At 47.5% G+C, this 18,787-nt stretch overlaps 1 protein-coding gene across 7 annotated transcripts in view; it reads right to left on the reverse strand.

The window, feature by feature from the left end:
* Positions 1–18,787, reverse strand: part of LOC119178697 (fat-like cadherin-related tumor suppressor homolog) — an 812,220-nt gene that overhangs the window by 472,534 nt on the left and 320,899 nt on the right. For 6 of the 7 annotated variants that reach the window (XR_012888480.1, XM_075882456.1, XM_075882439.1 and 3 more), the window contains exon 17: positions 11,377–11,685. The exons of the other annotated variant lie outside the window; for it this stretch is intronic. Coding sequence is in view for 5 of the 6 variants with exons in the window: in XM_075882456.1 (XP_075738571.1) it covers positions 11,377–11,685 (309 nt within the window). In the remaining variant the exon portion in view is untranslated. The remainder of the gene's footprint in view (positions 1–11,376; positions 11,686–18,787) is intronic. 7 annotated transcript variants of the gene reach the window in all.

Consider the following 18,787-nt stretch of genomic DNA (forward strand, 5'->3'; position numbering starts at 1 on the left):
TACGTGCGCAGGTACAGTCGAATCTCAATAATTCTAACTCCAAGGGGCCCGAAAATTTGTTAGAACTAAAAGAAGTTCGAATTAATGAAAGATAAATAAACGGAGAGCTCTCCATGCAGTGGCGCATGTGCATTGAGCTAACACACGAGGGGGAAGTTTCAGAAGACTTACATTTATTCACAAATGACGAAAAATCTGTTATTATTTGAAGCAATCAATGATGGGCGTCTGCACACGTTTGCCTTTCAGCGAGGCAATAAATTTCACACGCAGCTTGCAAAGCATTTCTACTTCAGCTTCAGCATTCTACTGGCAAGAGAAGTTGCGCGCGGAGATGTCCAGCGCCGACACTTTCTAAAGACGACGACAACGACTGCGTAGCCGAGCCTCCCGCCCTCCGCTACGCAACAGCAGCATGACCAGCACGCGACAGAAAATGAGGAGCGTCTCCACGTAGAGAGAAGCAGATCGCTTTTTGAGAGAGAACCAACACTCCTCGGCAGTTTTCTTTTTATTTTTTTGCTCTCTTCACGCGCATTGTTCAAAAAAAAGAAAAGGGTTATGTGGCAGGGTATTCGCGCGCGGCGTTGGAAGGAGAAGGGTCTTTACGTGGCAGGGACAGAAAAGGGAGAACCGTGACACGGGCACATCGCAGATCAGCTTTTGAGAGAGAGCAAACATTCCACCGCAGCCTTTTCTTTTCTTTACATTTCCTTCGCGCGCAGCATCAAGATGTCGCAGGTGCCGCCACGGCATTGGGCAGGCTGCTGAGAGCATTTTCGAAGCGCGGTATGTTCGAATTAACCGTAGGAAGTGCTTGGGCGTTCGAATTACCGAGCGTTTTCGCCCATTGGAATACACATAGCTTTGTGCAAAATAACAAAAACGCCGACCAAGCTGAAATACATAAAACTTAATAAGACGTTTCGGCTCCCCACACGGGAGCCTTGATCACACATAGCTTTGACGGGACCTCATCGTGCATTCGAATTAAGCATGTTCGAATCAATGAGATTCGACTATACTGTTTCAAGTTCTTCTACGTGTGAGTTGTGCTTTTCACAGACTTTTCAAGCTAGCTACTCAACCTGCCTCCTTCCTGCGTGATTTGGTTTTCAAGGTCGCCTTCCCACCGTATCCTCTCCTCTCTTCACTCTATCGCAACTCCTTGCCTTTTTCTCTCAAATCTGCTCTCCTCTCTTGATCACAACTCCTTCGCCCGCCTCCACCGTTCCGGGATGCCAGCCAAGCTGGCCCGAATACAGAAGTTTGGTTTTCTGACTAGAAACGGGCAGTATATAGCCGTATACAGGTGTTCTGTGCCAGAGCTGTTCCACGTGTTTTGACATGTGTGTCTTGCTCACTCTTCTTATGTGTGTATGGTCAGTATGATGGACGGGAGGCCATGCACGCTTTTTCCAGCTGCTCAACAAGATGTCAAAAGTGTGACCGCTTGGCTTGGGCTTAATCCTTGCATTAGGTGCTGCGTTGCGGAACGCTTTCTAATAGCTATTGATCACCTGGAAGACAACTTGCCGCTTCGGCCTCCCAGTATTCAGCTGTGGAGATGGTGAATATTTCGTGGGCGGTGGTGACGGCTACATGCTTGCGAAACTGTTTTCGCGAGGCCGACTTCGTCGACAAAAGGCCCGATGCCGAGCCTGAAGCTTCCGAACAGGACTACTACAGTGGCCATTCGTGGCAGCGCGTCGTCGACTCTGACATGGAAGAGCGGCTAGGACATCTGTTGCGATGGTTTCATTACAGCCAATGATGATGCCGACACCGTGGAACCGTGAATGGATTAGGGCATTGTGAATGAAGTATGGGGCAAAGGCGATTCGGAGGAATCGAATTGAGAGAACCGTAAAACTTTAAAACCAGTGTCTCATGCAGCTTATGCCATTGGCCTCGGCGAAAAGCATGCTGCCGTTTGAAATGAGCTTGAGATCGGCCTTATCGCTTCTGCTCTTCGAAACACGTGCATCACGGATTTATTGGGCAAAAATTTTGTGTTTTCACTTGCAAGTTCTTTAAAAGCTCTGTTTTACTTACTTAGAACTTCAGGATACAGTGAACGAATGCCACATCAAGCTGAGGTTCGTTATAAGCAGGCACGACAGTAATGCAACCTCTTTTTATTGATTGTGAATGTTGATAAGCCGCCGGATAGGTGGGGAAAGTATAAAAAATACCAAAAATGTTTTTTCTTAATTGTCGTCAAAAGTTTTTCTTGCATGCTCTCTTTTTGAAGTTAGTGCGATTATATACTTTTATTGAAAAGTGTTATTAATATAGGCTTCAGCAGTTTTATAAATAAGCGCACTGAGAAAGTAATGCGGAATTTTAAGTGCTCTGTCATAGGCGCTTTCTGGAATAAAGGCCTGATAACTAGGCAAAAAAAAAAGTTTTCTAGGTCAAAATCGAGACTTTTTTAATAAAAAAAAATTAACATTACACTGAGAATCGAAATATATTTGATCATAAGTACAATTATGAATATATTTAGCAAAACAAATGTGAATTACATAGATTTAATATGTTTTGTGTAATTTACCCACAAATAAAAAAAAAACAGCAGAGCAGGTAAGCGTGACACTCCACCTTTTCGTCATTATTGATTTACTGTGCTTCAAAAAATCTTTTTTACAGCAAAACTGATTGTGGATGTTTTCTTTTCACTGATCAGGCAACAATATATAAAATTTTGAAAAAAATTCAGGAATTCCACCAGCCATGCTTTGTTCGGTCTTACGTGGAATCACCCAGCAGCAACTTTCGCTGTTTGAAACAGGTACAAAATTTCAATTATCTTTACAGAGCTTCCGGCCACTGCCACTTAGTGGCGCCACTGTACTTAGAAGTTGCTAATAGAAAACTCTATGCTCAATTGCCGTCTTGCAAAACGGCGTCGGCAGCACGGTTGAGACGCTATTGGCGTTTTCCTGCGAAGCAATGTGGAGCGCTGATTGGCTAGAGCAGCGTATTCCCGTGTCTACATGTGGACAAAAACGATGATGGGGGGATTTAGCGGACACCAGATAGTGGGCCTCTGGCTTGACTGGAGAACGAAGAAGAAAATCTTGCGGCTCAGCTGTTGAGAACACGCTGCTTTCGCTGCCTCAAGGCGTACTTATGCTTTGTTCGAGTTGTACTGCGACACTGGTGGAGGTGCTGGCCCGCGACCCCGCCTGATGCTCCACACTCCCACGGGGAGCCGTTCATCCAGCCCAGAAACACTTGTCGAAACTCCCGTGCATCGCTTCAGTCGTCGCTTGCGAGGCCTCCTTCCAGAGTTCACTCTCTCACAGGAACACTCTACAATGCACCGCTCAGATCTACCAATGGCCACCGTTAGTCCACAAAAAACTACGAGACAGTAGTTTGCCAACCCCATCTCAGGTAACCCTTTTTTCACCGCTGGTGCCTGATCGCTTTGGTGGTGGAGCACATGAAGACGTCGAAGACTGGCTTGATCACTATGAACGTGTCGCCAACACCAACCAGTGGTCTCTTGAACAAAAGCTTTCCCGCGCCTATTTTTATCTCGACGACAGCGCTCGAACTTCGTACGAGAACAGAGAAGGCAGTTTGTCAACATGGAGTGACTTTAAAAGAGGGATGATTGACACATTTGCCGATGTCGACCGGCGCGAACGTGCGCAGCATTTACTCGAGCTACGAATTCAGAAACCCAATGAAACGGTCGCATTGTTCGCTGAGGACATGGCCCGTCTCTTCCGCAAAGATGACCCGCACATGACCGACGAAAAAAACGTTGCGCTACCTCATGCGCGGCGTTAAAGAGCAATTGTTCGCCGGACTTATGCGGAACCCGCCAAGCACCGTGACAGACTTCATCAAAGAAGCTACGGCTATCGAACGGGCGCTTCACCTACAATGCTGACAATACGATCGCTTGTCCGGTAGCGCCCACATTCAAGTCGCCCCTACGACATCTGGCAATCAAAGCTCGTTGCGCGATTCAATAAGAGAGATTGTTCGCGAAGAGCTGCTGAAGCTGCGGAATCTGGTCACGGAACCACCCATGGCGCTGTTGCTGAAGTCGTCCGCGAAAAAATACGCCAAGCGTTTTCAACAGCTGATCCTACTGACGATCAGCAACCTATGAGCTACGCAGCCGCGCTTCGCCGCCAACCGCCCGTTGCGCCGTCGTACCGCCAGCCATCAGCAGCCGTTCCTTGGTCGCCACCGCAAGAACAGACATCGCGGCGCCCTGCCGTCGTGCCGCCGTACGAAATGTCGCCGTACCAAGAGCCGTCTCTTAACGAGACACAGCATTTGCCACATTACGAGCCGTTGCGACGTCCACAGCTTCGTAAAACAGACGCCTGGTGCACTGTAGATAGGCGTCCTCTTTGTTTTACCTGCAGAGGTGTGGGCCACATTTCCCGCCATTGCTGGCACCGCGTAGATATGTTTCGACCTCTTCGGCAATGGTCTGACGATCGACGCGCCAACGACTGCTACACACCACGCCGGGACGCTCATTCTCAAGGACCTCCCTTGTATCAGTCCCATTTTGACAACCGCCGCGCCAATAATGACGACAGTGCGCCTGATTACCAGCCAGGTTTGGGACGTCGACCACGCTCTCCGTCTTGGGCTTATTCGCCTCCGTCGCCCCACCGAACTACAGCTGACGTCACTGGAAGGAGGTCACCGAGTCCACGCCGGGGAAACTGAAGGCGGCGACCTCCGGGGGTGAGGTTGCAGGCCGTCAAGGCGACGAAAAAAAGCCCTCGTTACTTGTACCACAGGACGCCGTAAAGCCAAGAAGTTGTAACATTGACGAAACTGTGACCACAGATCTTACCGTTTCGGTAGACGGACAGCAAGTAACAGCCTTAGTTGACACCGGCGCCGACTTTTCTATCATAAGTGAAAACCTTGCGGTACGCCTCAAAAAAGTGAAGACTACGTGGACGGGACCTCACCTGAGGACAGCAGGCGGCCTGCTGTTGATGCCTGTTGGAAGGTGTACAGCAAGACTCGACATCGGTGGCGCTTCTTTCGTGGCGACGTTGGTCATCCTCACCTCATGTTGCAAGGACTTGATCATAGGGATGGACTTCTTAAGAGAATATGGTACCGTCATCAACATCCCGGACCGTTCAATTACATTCCGCAACAGCCCTGGTTTAGTTGACTGTTTAGACGCAATACGTAACACTTTACGTATAACTGATGATGATGTGGTCGTCCCGCCCCGCTCATGCACTCTTGTTTCGGTGGAAGGCCACGAAGCGTTTGATGGAGAAGGCATTGCTGACCAAATTGGCTTGCTGCTATTTAGTCATGGCATTTCGGTCGCACGAGGTATCGTCCGTCTCACTGGTGGACGCACGAATTTACTTCTGACGAACTTTAGTGCTGAGCGCCGGCACCTTCCGAAGGGCACAGCTGTCGCTTGATACGACAATATTGTAGAAATGCGAGGCAGTTTATGTTTGTCGGTATTGGACGAAGCGCCTAATCAAGAACCAGAACCCGTTCTCGACATTGGCACACCCCTGTCAAAGGACGAGCGGCAGAGACTTCTTCAGCTGCTAGCCGAATTCCGCGACTGCTTTTCATCGACATCACGAGTTGGTCGAACATCTTTGACAAAGCACCGAATAATCATCGAGGACACGGTGAGACCTATCCACCAGAACCTTTATCGTGTAGCTTCAAAGGAACGCGAATCCATACAACAACAAGTCGCGAAAATGCTTGCAGATGACGTGATTTAACCATCACAGAGCCCCTGGGCATCGCCTGTAGTGCTAGTAAAGAAAAAGGATGGCACCCTGCGTTTTCGCGTGGACTACAGGAAGCTGAATCGGGTGACCAAGAAAGATGTGTACCCGCTCCCACGTATTGATGACTCCCTTGACAGACTTCGGCACGCTCGCTACTTTTCTTCCATGGACTTGAGGAGTGGATACTGGCAGATCGAGGTAGACCCAAGAGACCGAGAGAAAACCGCTTTTGTGACGCCAGATGGTTTATACGAATTTAAAGTCTTGCCTTTCGGTTTGTGCTCCGCGCCCCCGATTTTTCAAAGACTTATGGACACGGTACTTTCGGGATTGAGGTGGAAGACGTGCCTAGTCTATCTGGACGACGTTACAGTGTTTTCGACCCCTTTTGACGAGCATCTCAAAAGACTGGAAGTTGACGTGCCATACGGTTCGCGGGCCTGACAATGAAACCAGAAAAGTGTCATTTTCTGTTTTCACGAACTTCAGTTTCTCGGTCACGTCGCCAGCAACACAGGCGTCTGGCATGATCCTGGAAAAATTGCCGCCGTCACACAGTTCCCAGTATACTCCAATAAGAAGGCTGTCAGACGCTTCCTGGGCCTTTGTGCCTATTATCGCTGGTTTATCGCAGACTTCGCCCACATCGCGTCGCCACTAACTCGTCTCACAAGAGACGATGTTGCCTTTGAGTGGAAAGAAGAACAGGAAGCTGCCTTTAATGACCTGCGTCAACGCCTTCAAACGCCCCCAGTGCTTGCCCACTTCGACGAAGAAGCCCCGACGATGCTTCACACAGACGCTAGGAATGTAGGTCTTGGGGCTGTGCTTGTGCAATGGCAAGAGGACACAGAAAGAGTGATCGCCTACGCAAGCCGAACGCTAACACGCGCAGAGGTTAACTATTCAACAACAAAGAAAGAATGCCTCGCCGTAGTATGGGCAGTAATGAAATTTCGCCCGTACTTGTATGGCCGGCACTTCAAAGTTATTAGTGACCATCACTCCTTTTGCTGGTTAACTAATCTAAAAGATCCCACCAGCCGATTAGCACGTCGGAGCCTAAAACTGCAAGAGTTTGACATGACGCTCGTGCACAAGTCAGGCAAGCGACATATTGATGCTGACTGTCTGTCCCGCTCACCCATTGAGTCGGCAACCCTACCTGAGGAGGAGGAAACGGCGTTTCTCAGTGTCCTCGACACGACCGCCATTGCACAGCAACAACGTGACAACACTGAGTCGCTTGGCTTAATTAACTACTTGGAAGGCAGATCTCAGAAGGCGCCAAGAATTTTCGCAAGAGTGTTCTCATCATTTTGTCTACGGGGTGGAGTACTCTACAAGAAAAACTTTTCGTCGACAGGATCCGCCTACCTGCTCGTCATACCAGTACTCAAAGCATGCCACAATGAGGTGACCTCTGGCCATTTGGGTTACATGAGAACGTTGGCCAGAGTACAGCAAAGGTATTACTGGCCGAGACTAACCACAGCCGTGAAGCACCATGTTCGTACCTGTCTCGACTGCCAGCGACGCAAGTCACCACCGACTAAACCAGCTGGCCTCCTGCAGCCCGTGCAGGTCCCAACAGCTCCATTCTACCAGATAGGGATGGACATTTTGGGCCCACTACCTACTTCTACTGCAGGGAACCGCTGGGTTATCGTCGCGACAGATTATCTGACCCGTTATACCGAGACAAAGGCTATCCAGAGAGGTACAGCAGCGGAGGTGGCAAGATTTTTCATAGAAAATATTGTACTGAGCCATGGTGCACCAACCGTCGTGATCACAGAGAGAGGAACCGCATTAACGGCAGCTCTTTTGGATCACGTCCTGATGCTGAGTGGAACAATGCATCGTAAGACCACCGCCTACCACCCGCAAACAAACGGGCTGACGGAGCGTCTGAACAAAACCATTGAAGACATGCTTTCGATGTACGTAGACATTGAACACAAAAATTGGGATGAAATCTTGCAATACATAACGTTTGCGTACAACACGGCCAAGCAAGAAACAACCCGCATGACGCCGTTACGCCTCGTTCATGGACGAGAAGTACGAACTATGTTAGATGCGATGCTGCCGCACGAAAGTGACGACATCGACCCAGACGCCAACACGTTTACGGAACGCGCGGAAGAAGCTAGACAACTGGCACATTTACGGATCCGCCAGCAGCAAGAGTACGATGCAGGCCGCTACAATGCTCACCGCAGAGCAGTCGTCTATCAAACTGGCGACAAAGTATGGGTTTGGATACCTGTACGGAAACGAGGACTATCAGAAAAGCTCTTAAAAAGATACTTTGGGCCATACCGAGTGCTGCGACAAATGAGTGACGTCACTTACGAAGTCGTTCCCGACAATTCGTGTAGTACCAAGCGTCGCCAGCACCATCCTGAACTCGTTCACATAGTGCGCATGAAGCCTTACGTCAGCGAGTGATTGCGTGAGACTTTTCTTTAAAAAAATCTTTAAAAAAAAAACTGCATTATTGACTTCGCATCGGGTCGATGCTCTTTGAGAGGGAGGCAAATGACCCGTGTCTACATGTGGACAAAAACGATAATGGGGGAATTTAGCGGACACCAGATAGTGGGCCTCTGGCTTGACTGGAGAACGAAGAAGAAAATCTTGCGGCTCAGCTGTTGAGAACAAGCTGCTTCCACTGCCTCGAGGCGTACTTGTGCTTTGTTCGCGTTGTACTGCGACAATCTATTGCAGAAGAAAGCGTGCTCGCCATTGGCTGCTGCGCAGCAGTGAGGGCAGTCACTCCCTCCGATGACGCGCACTCACCCCTTTGTTGCTCTGCTACGTTCGCCTTGGCCAGAGTCTTCTGCGACGCTCTTTGCCTTTTTCACTATCTTTTTTGATAAGTTTTATTTTGGCACTGGTTCTGTGTTCTTCATTTTAGTTGTTGCTCCCGATGCCGGTAAGCAAGCCAAAGATAGCGCGGAGGTCCTGTGTGCGGAGGCACGCTATGCGGTTTGTACAAGCGTCGAGATTCCGCTATTCTGCTGTGTGTGCCGACTGCGTACACGTTTGTAGCAACGGAACTGTGCTGTTAGCAGTCACCAATCGAGAAACCGACACGAGTGTGACTTTTCAGCAATGCCTTTCGAGTCCGAACAAATTGCTGGCAACCGTACTGCTAGTACACCAACTTTACCCTTCCTGCGCACAAGTTCACCCAATTAAAAGTTTTGTCTTCATCAAACGAAGTGCTGCCTTTTTCGCCAACAATATAAAGAGAACCAACATGAAGAAAAAAAGAAGAATCATGATGTACTGGGCACTTCACAACCCTTCTTGCAGTAGGCATTCTAGGGCAGACTGCTATAAGCCGAGACATTCCTTTCCATGTGGTATGGTAGGGGTGTGTACCCACTATTGTGTTCTATTCTTGTTTGAGTTCTCTTTTTGTTCTTTATTTATCGGTGTTAGTGGTAGCGCAGTAGTAGCATAACCAGAAGTAACATCCCCTTCTTTTTTTAGGGGCGAAGCTCCTTATTGTTGAGGTTTGTCCGTTGGCATTACGGTCAGCATTGTGGGCTGTAGTCGCAGCTGACGATGACGATGCTGCTGATGACGATGAAGAACGAGCGCACTTTAGACCACACATTCTCTTTCTGCCATAACGGCACAGCGCATGCAAGGTACCCACTATACGTCATGAAAACAATGACGATGATGATCAGTAGATGCAGTAGATGACATCTTGACATGCTCTACAATGCATTAGGTATGACTGGAAACAACCAACAACCACCAGAGGAATGCGCCCAGACCTCGTCTTTGCGAACTTCAGGTTAAATCCGATACCATAAAGCAGTAATGATAAATGCAAAACAAAATTCACAACTCAATTCAGCATACCATTTATGACTAATAAACATTGTATAGTATAAATGTACACCACTTGGCACTCATTTACATGTGTGAGTGGTCAATGCCACGGGTCAATTATGCTAAAACCAAACAATCCCACTGCTTCACCCACTCATCATCATTTCTGGTAACTGTACTTTTTGCCATTTACGAACTGTGAAGAATAACAGATATGAAGGTTCTTTGGTAATGTTGGGTGTGGCATTACCTGTTGCTTTTTATTTCTAATTATCCATAGAGTTTTACACAAGGCTTTTTGTCATATAGGCAGGAGTTTCAAAGAGCTCGCCTTGACATTTTTTCGTCGCAGCGGCAAACCGCTGCCAGGCAACCAGGCACTGACCTCCAAAGCGTCCCTATTAACATAGGCGTGGCTATTTCGTTATGGGGAGTATTCATTCAGTGGTCGCCAGTCAGTACCAATTGATATAGCACTGCCCAGAATGCACAGAATTGTAGGGCAGCTACTGATTCGGCTTCATTGTCCAAACCCAGTCATGAAACGGAAAAAAAATTATTTGGAGAGATTAACCCTATGCTAGCTCGTGCCCGTGTGGTGCTCTACTAAACAACACTGCAGACCAACACATTTCTGAAAAACACAGTGCAAAAACAATGCCCATTGGGTGTAGTATACTAAATCACAGGAAATGATTCTCCTATGCGCCTACAACAGTCCCAGCACAGGGATGCATGTCCCATATGGATTAGCTGCCTGTTAGAGTTAGAAAGCAAATGCTACATAACATCTCACCACAAAAATTAGCTATACATATTAAACATATAAAACACGTGATTTGCAACCACTTTATCACACCTAGTTTAGGTGCCCACATTTTTAGTACGTGGATACCTCCACAACAGAGTACATTTTATGGGCTAGTCGGCATTGAAATGAGGAGTTCAAGTTCAAGCAAACCTCACAAAATGAAGGAAACAGAACGTGGTCTTCTATTGGCACATCTTTCTTTTTTTCTAGTGATGACATCGTTTTGCTTTCCTTAATTCCCCTGACATGTGTCAGCAGTGTCTCATAGTGCTTTCTGGACAATGTGCAATGCCAAGGACAAGTGAAAGGGCATTTCATCATGGCTGAGTATGTTACAAGCTCTGCAGCTACACTGGCTATGCTGCAGGCCCAGTATCTTTCTTCCTCTCGGCAGTGCCTCTACACATGGAAGCCACGAACCCAGTTTGATCCCTGAGATCTTGGTGCCCTACACCAAGAAGAGGCACATTCCAATTTGAGTCATGTGGCACTCTCAATGAACACACGAAAGAAGAGGACTTTTTTTTTCAAGGGGCTTGCATTTTTGTTAGACACAACTAAATAAATCTAACAGGAGAGGAAAGGCAGATGGGATGTTAATATTTGGCAGTAGTGATTATGACTGATACTGAAAGGCACTTGAGCCGATGAAGAAACACCCGTTCCAGTGGTGGGATTTGAACACCACAACCTTTGAATCGCACAATAGGTGGAGCATTGGTCACCTGATTCGAAGCTTGTAGACTCGAATCCCCAGAGAAAGGGCAGTTTTTCTCCAACTTCAAGCCATTTCAATTAATGTCACTATTACTGCCCTACATTGAAGAGACAACAATTATTGTCCAGTATGATTCCCTTGGCTGAACAGCAGCAGTTCAGTTTCACCAAAAATGGCCATAGTGCGAGCTGGTGTTCACATTGCCTAATTGCACCAGAAAGAGGTACCTGTGGTGCTGTTGATGTGGAAGTGCAGTGCACAGTTGTGGCTGCGAATGGCATACATCAGCTGGCCCAGCATCCCCTGGTCCGGGTCGGTGGCGAACACATGTGCCACTCGAGCACCTGGCGACAGGTTCTCGGCCACCACTGCCTCGTACACGGCCTGGCTGAACCGGGGCGAGTGCTCGTTGCTCGCCCTGACCACCACGCGCAACTGCGTGTAGCTCTGGTACACCCCATCGGTGACGGAAACATTCAGCTCAAAGCCAGTAAGAGGCCACGTAGAGGGTACGCTGCTAGACACTGTCACCACTCCTGCAATGTGAGGACATCCATCAGCTAAAGTCCCTGCGCTCTGAAATACAGATGATGTAATGTCTCTAGAATATAGTGATGAGCTGCAGCGCACAAAGATCAGTATTTGTCTCTCCTCTCAATGCTTTTATCCACCTGTGTTTGTGTGCTGCCATTCACCTGTGGCGATTCCTCAAAGGGCATCGCCCACTTTTTCTGCCAAGGTGAAAATTGTCGTGGTGCTGCCCTTGGTGATGTGAGATGGCTGCATTGATTAAAAACTTAGAATATGCAGTGCTCATAAAGTTAGAAGACACGGTACGTGAGCACAGTTGCCATGCAGTTATAAATATGTAAAGTTTGAGCATTAGTGTACAGCTGTACAATTTTCAGAGCTTTAGCAATCTCAAGTTTGGAAGCTAGAACCTAAACTAAGGAGTGTGCAAAAAACAGATTAGTAAAAGCTTTTTAATTCAAACTCAATTCATTCGAACCTACAATAATATAATTACCTGGGGTATTACTTGCCAAAACCACCATATAATTATGAGATGCGTCATAGAGGAGGGCTCCAGAAATTTTGACCATCTGGTGTATTTTAACGTGCACTGACGTCACACAGTACACAGACCTCTACGATTTCGCCAACATTGAAATGCAACCACTGTGGCTGGGATCGAAACCACGACATTTGGGGTTAGCAGCCAAGCACTCTGGCCACTGTTCCACCACAACGGACAAACTTGAACTAGAACTGATGCCTCAGTCCCACCAAAACGCTGTGTATTTCTATGCGCGAAAACTCCAAATAATTCGAATGCATCAGTATCCACAACAAAACGTTCTTACAGTTCATCCCATTGTCGCGGGGACTCCATGCCCTTGTCCTGTCGACGGCACGTCAAGTCTGTCGTTGACGCCCTCCTCAAGCTCCTACGGTCATCATTGATAGTTTCTGCCCAATGTGCCCTTTGTCTTCAATGCCCGTGTCTCGGTCTTATCCATCATCTTCAGCTTCGGTGGGCTAGGCTCAGCTTGTCATGGGCTCCCTTGATGATGTGTCCACTTTGCTGACAGGTATGGGCTTCTACCACCTTAGCGCGAAGTGGGATAGCTACAAGTCCACCAGGAACTGCTGGGCGGCAAGGCAAGTCCAGGCAGCCTCACTCGGGAGGACCTCCGACGTTGTCGGCCACTTGCCGGGCTTCTAACACTGACATCCTTCAGAACCGGGCGGCTATGCTGCTCCCGTCACTGTAGCGATGCTGGTTTCCCACATCTTCGCAGCTCGGATCCCAGCAGCACGGCAAGGTTCTTTTTGGCATTGCATAAGTCTGTCGCTATATTTAGGGATTAGTGTTGCCAGACCACCGCGGAAAAATTATCCCCTGTAACTGTGCCTTTTCTGTGAAGGCTCTGAGTCGTCTACGGTGCATTCGCAAGTGTGTGCCACGTTAGCTGTTTTAATTAACAGAATGAATGTAAAACACGCGTTACAGAAGTTGGGGCGCGTTCTCTTGCTGTGTGCGCAGCTGTGCAATGAAGAAGTCGGACTTGATTCAACCCACAATGACACATATCAGTACACGCTCAAGGTGAACTGCATTTGTGGCAAGCACTTCTATACATCGGAGTCGTGTCACCGTAGCACGGAGTATCTCCGTAGCCCTCCGTATCTAGTCCACTACGCACAATCATGAGTTTTCTGGGGAAACTGAATAGAGTTTCAGCAAGCGGTGTGCCCCCCTTTTCTGACCATGTCTGATGGTGTCTCAGAAGTAGGGAGTCTGCACAGCTGATAGTGCCGTGTTGACCATGCGTGATGACGGGGACGCTACGCTTCCCCTCGCTGTGTCAGCACAATACACATCGTTCGGACTCGTGCATGCATCATGATTAAACATGCCAAAAATGTATAACTCGAACGATGACATAACGAGCAAGGGCCCGAGGATTTTCGGCATGTTGTGCACGTCCCCGAAGAGAGCTGAGGCTGTTCAAGGTCAACAGCAGGATGCGGCCACCGTGGGCCGCATACCATTGCATACCCAGCCTTGCGGATGCCATTGGGAGGCCGCTAAACCTCGACTGGCACAACGTGATCTACATGTACTGTCAACTTCATTGACCCTGCAACAGACCCCAACACACAATGCATCCAAAGTGAGTGAGCCGCCCCGCAGCAGCGGCGGTTGACCGGGTGTGGTCCAGTTTGCAGATATGCGCGATTCCCGCCTTTGTTTAATCTTGATATATGCACAAGTATGAACAATATGAATTGCGCCCACAGTGACAGGGGAAGCGCCATAGCGTCCCCGTTGTCACGTGTTGTCGACACGGCACGATCAGCTGTGCATACTCCCTACTTCTGAGACACGATTGAGCATGATCTCTTGGAGGAAACGCACCACCTGCTGGGACTCTATTCAGTTTCCCCAGGAAACGCGTCGTTGTGCATTGTCAACTAGGTTCTCACAGCTACACAAATATTCCGTGCTCTGGTGACACGACTCTGATGTATTGAAGCACAGGGCGAAAATTCAGTTCCCCTACAGCGTGTACTCATATGCGTCATTGTGCCTTTGATCGAGTCCGACAATCGAGTCTGACAGCTACAAGGGCAACCTTATCTGCCAAATCTAGGGACAGTCTGGCAACACTGACCCCCAATCTGGCAACAACCTATGCAACACCCAAGAGAACCTTGTCCAGAGCACAGTGATCGCTCATCCTCTGTGATTTTTCCCTCACAGCTTGGGTCGTGTGCCAAGACCCTTTCTCCTATGAATCTTGTACATGAACATGGCATGTCTGCGCATCATCTGGGGTCCGTGCGCCTCATCCCGGCATGCGCCCTTTTACTGAGGTTTTTCTCACTCTGTGTACTCACAGCCACTGCAGCGTGGTGTGCCTACATGAGGACGTTTGCATACTAGGGCTTTGTACCCTTGAGCGATGAATTCACCTTGTCTGGCTCGTGTTCGGTGCAGAATGATGGTAATGTAGTAGAATGTAGCAGTGTTTGGTGCAATTGGCACACCTGTTGCATCACTGCCCTCGAGTGTTTGGGCAAGCGAAACGATGCTCATGAAGTGGCGATAGAGAGAACACAAACAAATGCAAATTACTGTGTAATTTATTTTCATAGTGTTGCTTTAAACATGTTCAACATTAAGGCTAAGTGCACACATGAATGCATGTCAGTACTTGTTTCTGGCATATTACTGATTGATAAATTAATTTCGTTCACTGTTAGAGTTCTATGAACTTCATTTACGAAATCACTGGCCACAAATGTATAGTAGCACCTGACTGGTGATAACAAGTCCAGAAGTGGCTTCACTGGGTTTTGCCTCGCAGTGTGGCATGATGTCCTTCCATTCTAGCGCTCACCCACTAATTTGAACACAGCTTCATTCGACAATTTTACAGACCCTCTCAGCTTGAACTAATGAAGCATGAATGTTCATCTGAGATTTCAAAACCTCACATCACCACTAGTATGACGTAGACAAAGGCCCTGTGTAACATTCCTAAAAACAGTGAGTACAATTAAACCCACTTATAACAATACTGAAGTGTCACAAAAATTTCATTGTTATAACTGCTTGCTATATATGGATAACAGAAATAAATCACAGCATATCCTCGGAGCGAATGACGATGAGTGGGGAAGAGCGCTGGAGTGTTATATATAGAAATATTGTATATATTTATACAAGAAATTCTACAATGCCAAAGTAGTAGATATACGTCGCTTTCGTTCTCCTTTCATTAAAACAGCTTTATAGTCGGTGAAGGAGTAGATCGGTGATGAGGCATAGTGGAATGTTTGCAAGGACGAAGTAGTGGGCAGTTTGCAAAGGTTGAACCATAAATGGTCACGTACAAACAAGGAATGGACACTGTGAGACAAATTTTGGATCTTTAACGCACACCTGGATACAAGTACACAACCATCTTGCATTTCATACTGGCTACTTCTCAACAGCGCTTGTCTCATACACACACACACACACACACACGCACACACACACACACACACACATGCACAAACGCACGCACACACATGCACGCACAAACGAGCACACACACACACACACAATGTTGATTCCCCCATTGTTGATGATGCTGAACTAATTCTAGCAGTATCATATCCATCACTGCGATTCTGTGACAACATGGGTGAGGAGCAGTATTAGGATGCATTTAGCGCTAAAATTCTGAATATGCTTAGGGGTGCACTGGGCATTAAAAAGCAACAGAAACGGGTGCAAAAGAAGTTTATCATGCATAACGACGTGTTGTACAAAAGAGACCAAGGCCCAGTGAGCAGTCGATTTCTTCTCTGCCTTCCTGCACAACCACAAGCTGAGGCACTCCGCGAAATGCACGAAGGCACGAAGGACGATACGGTGGCCACATGGGCATCAGTCGAACATTCGATGCCCTTAGGTTTAAGTATTACTGGCCAAAGCTCTAAGCAGATGTCAGACCGTACATGCGTCACTGTGACCTTTGTCAGAGGATGAAGGACCTCAAGAATGGACCAAAGTTCAGCGTTGTTCCTAAGGTATCAGCCCACGAATTGCTTGCCCTGAACCCAGGCATTTCCCGCAGTGCCGACGAGGAAAATCGCGAGCGCTGCCTGCTTGAGGATGCGGACTCACTTTTGCGGAACCGTAGAAATCACCGTCTCAAGTTGACCACAGGTGAAGTTGTCTCGTACTTCAAGGAGCATGAACTTTCCCTTCTTCAGGCAGACAAAGAAGGCGGATTTATGGTGATGTATACTTTCAGTTTCCAGGACAAAGCCAGTTCTGCTATTATGAAGAATTTTGAGTCTACAACTGTAAAAGCGTCAAAGGTAAAACGTTGTGCTGCTGAATTGTGCAAGAGTTTTAATTTAGCCAATCTGGCTAAATCAGTTTTTGAATGCAAGAAAACGTCCTTGGAAGTGTTTTTCAACGTAAAAACGCACAAAGTTGACATGCCGTTTAAGTCAATTGAGACAGAAAATGGTACTTGGCAGCTGCAACTGAGTCGCTATCTGTTGAAAAATTTAAATACGTCAGCATTTGTAGATCCTTTTACAACAAAAAGCTCCTGTGACGTCATGGATTTCTTGAAAAGCAGAAGTGACGTCAGTTATCTTTTTTTGAATTGACGTTGAGGATCTTTTTTATTCAGTGCCTTATAATGAACTTTTATCTTGTGTAAGGGACTGTATCGAGGAACATGGGGGCACAACTTTTATCAATACCTCTGGCGTATCTGTTTCCAATTTCATGTCACTTTTAGAACTTTATCTTCGTAACACCTTTGTCTCTTTTAATAATAGGTTGTCTATTCAACGAAAGGGCATTTGTATTGGCTCCTGCGTTGCACCTGTCCTTTGTAGCATTTTTTTGGCATCTATTGATCGTGCTTTAGAAAATGCCGTTGATCCAGGAAAAGTCCCTAAGATTTTTGGATATGTGGACGATTTCCTCATGGTGTTAACTTCTGCTAACCGTGTAGCGCACTCTAGCGAGCTAGATTTGGTTTTGAACCTGTTTCGACAACATGAAAAAGGCTTGATTTTTACGTATGAACTGCCCATTGACGAAAGCTTGCAGTTTTTAGATATTAACTTGACTCTGGGCGAGGGTCATGTCTGTTCGAAGTTCAGCCCTAGAAAGAGAAAAGGACTTCTTTCTTATGATTCTGCACATTCTAAGGTGGTGAAGAGGTCTATAGCTGCTATGTGTTTTCGTTCTGCGTTGTCCAAGTCATGCCAGCACACAGTGTTTGATAGTTTTTCCATTCAGGTATCGCGGCTCACTGCAGCCGGGTTTTCTTATTCGGTCTTAGTCAGTGTGTCTGGAACATTGCTGCAGAGGCTGAAGGGGGATCACAGGAGGCCAGAGCGATTGCAAGGACAGAGGAAAAAACCGCATGTTGTACTATACATGCACAAAATCTCCCACAACCTGAAAAAGGTTGCAAATCGGCACCATGTGCCAGTGGTTTTCTCTGCTCCAAATAAGCTTTCAAGGCTCTGTGCCAGCATTTCTTCAAGAGGTGCCAAGGTGGTGTGCGATAAGAAGCACGTAAAGCTGTTCCTGCGTTGTGCTGTGGGCACTGTTTATGAAATTCCCCTGAGCTGTGGCAAGGTCTATATAGGCCAGACAGGGCGCTGTACAAATGACCGTCTAAGGGAGCATGCCTTATCAATTAGGAATGGAACAGGGTCTCATTTGCCCTTTCACTGTGCTTCGTGCAGCCGCCATTCAATCGCATGCGAGTACTTAGAAGGAGCCGAGATGCGCTGGCGCGGGAGTTACTCGAAGCCTTTCACATAATGAAGAAAGGTGACTCGTGCGTCAGCATGCCTTCAGTTGTGGAGCATAACAGTAAATTCCAACTGTTGGATCTAGATGTACTTTAGTTGGGTGCTACGAAGTGTCTGTCAGCCCTTTCCTGCTGGTTTTTCCTCGCAATTTTTTTTGCGCAGGCTTGAGTGTGTTTGGTTTTTTCGAGGTCTTTACATTACGCATATCTGTTTGTTGCTGGTTCCCAGATATCATGATTGCAATTATCGGTTATTACATCATAAAAATGCTCATGCCTGTAGGTGCGGTGAATGAAATGGTCTGCACGTGTCCTCCAAGAGCCTATATATTGTGAATGCTTCAAGAAAATAAACTTAGTTGTGAGTTGGCGCTTTTTCTGTCTCGTCTTTTTTCTCTTTGTCAACCTTGCGCCACATATTTCAGCCTAATATGTACCAACTAGACCAACATAACGTACTGTTGAGGATACGTTTCCTCGCTGAGGGAGGGGAAACCCAGTCTGTGGGCCGGGAAAGGAGGATCGCGAGCGCCGGCCGCAAGGGTGTTCCATCCCTTTGTAAGAGGCTTTATTGACTCGTGTCTCAAAAGGACAGTCATGTTCCGGCAACTCGGCTGTCGCACTGCCGTAAAAAGGAAAGGGTGGCTGGGCGCACCTGCTCCCCCACAAAAAGCACCGCAGGTTTTGAATGAGCATATAAACCACAAGGGAGGGAGGGGAAGATCGCTTGAGCAGCAGCTGTGAACTTTGATTCCAGGGTTGCTGGCGCACGTGCTACCTCAGCAAACAT

Source organism: Rhipicephalus microplus, chromosome 2 (assembly GCF_043290135.1).
Source record: "Rhipicephalus microplus isolate Deutch F79 chromosome 2, USDA_Rmic, whole genome shotgun sequence".
Taxonomy (NCBI): domain Eukaryota; kingdom Metazoa; phylum Arthropoda; class Arachnida; order Ixodida; family Ixodidae; genus Rhipicephalus; species Rhipicephalus microplus.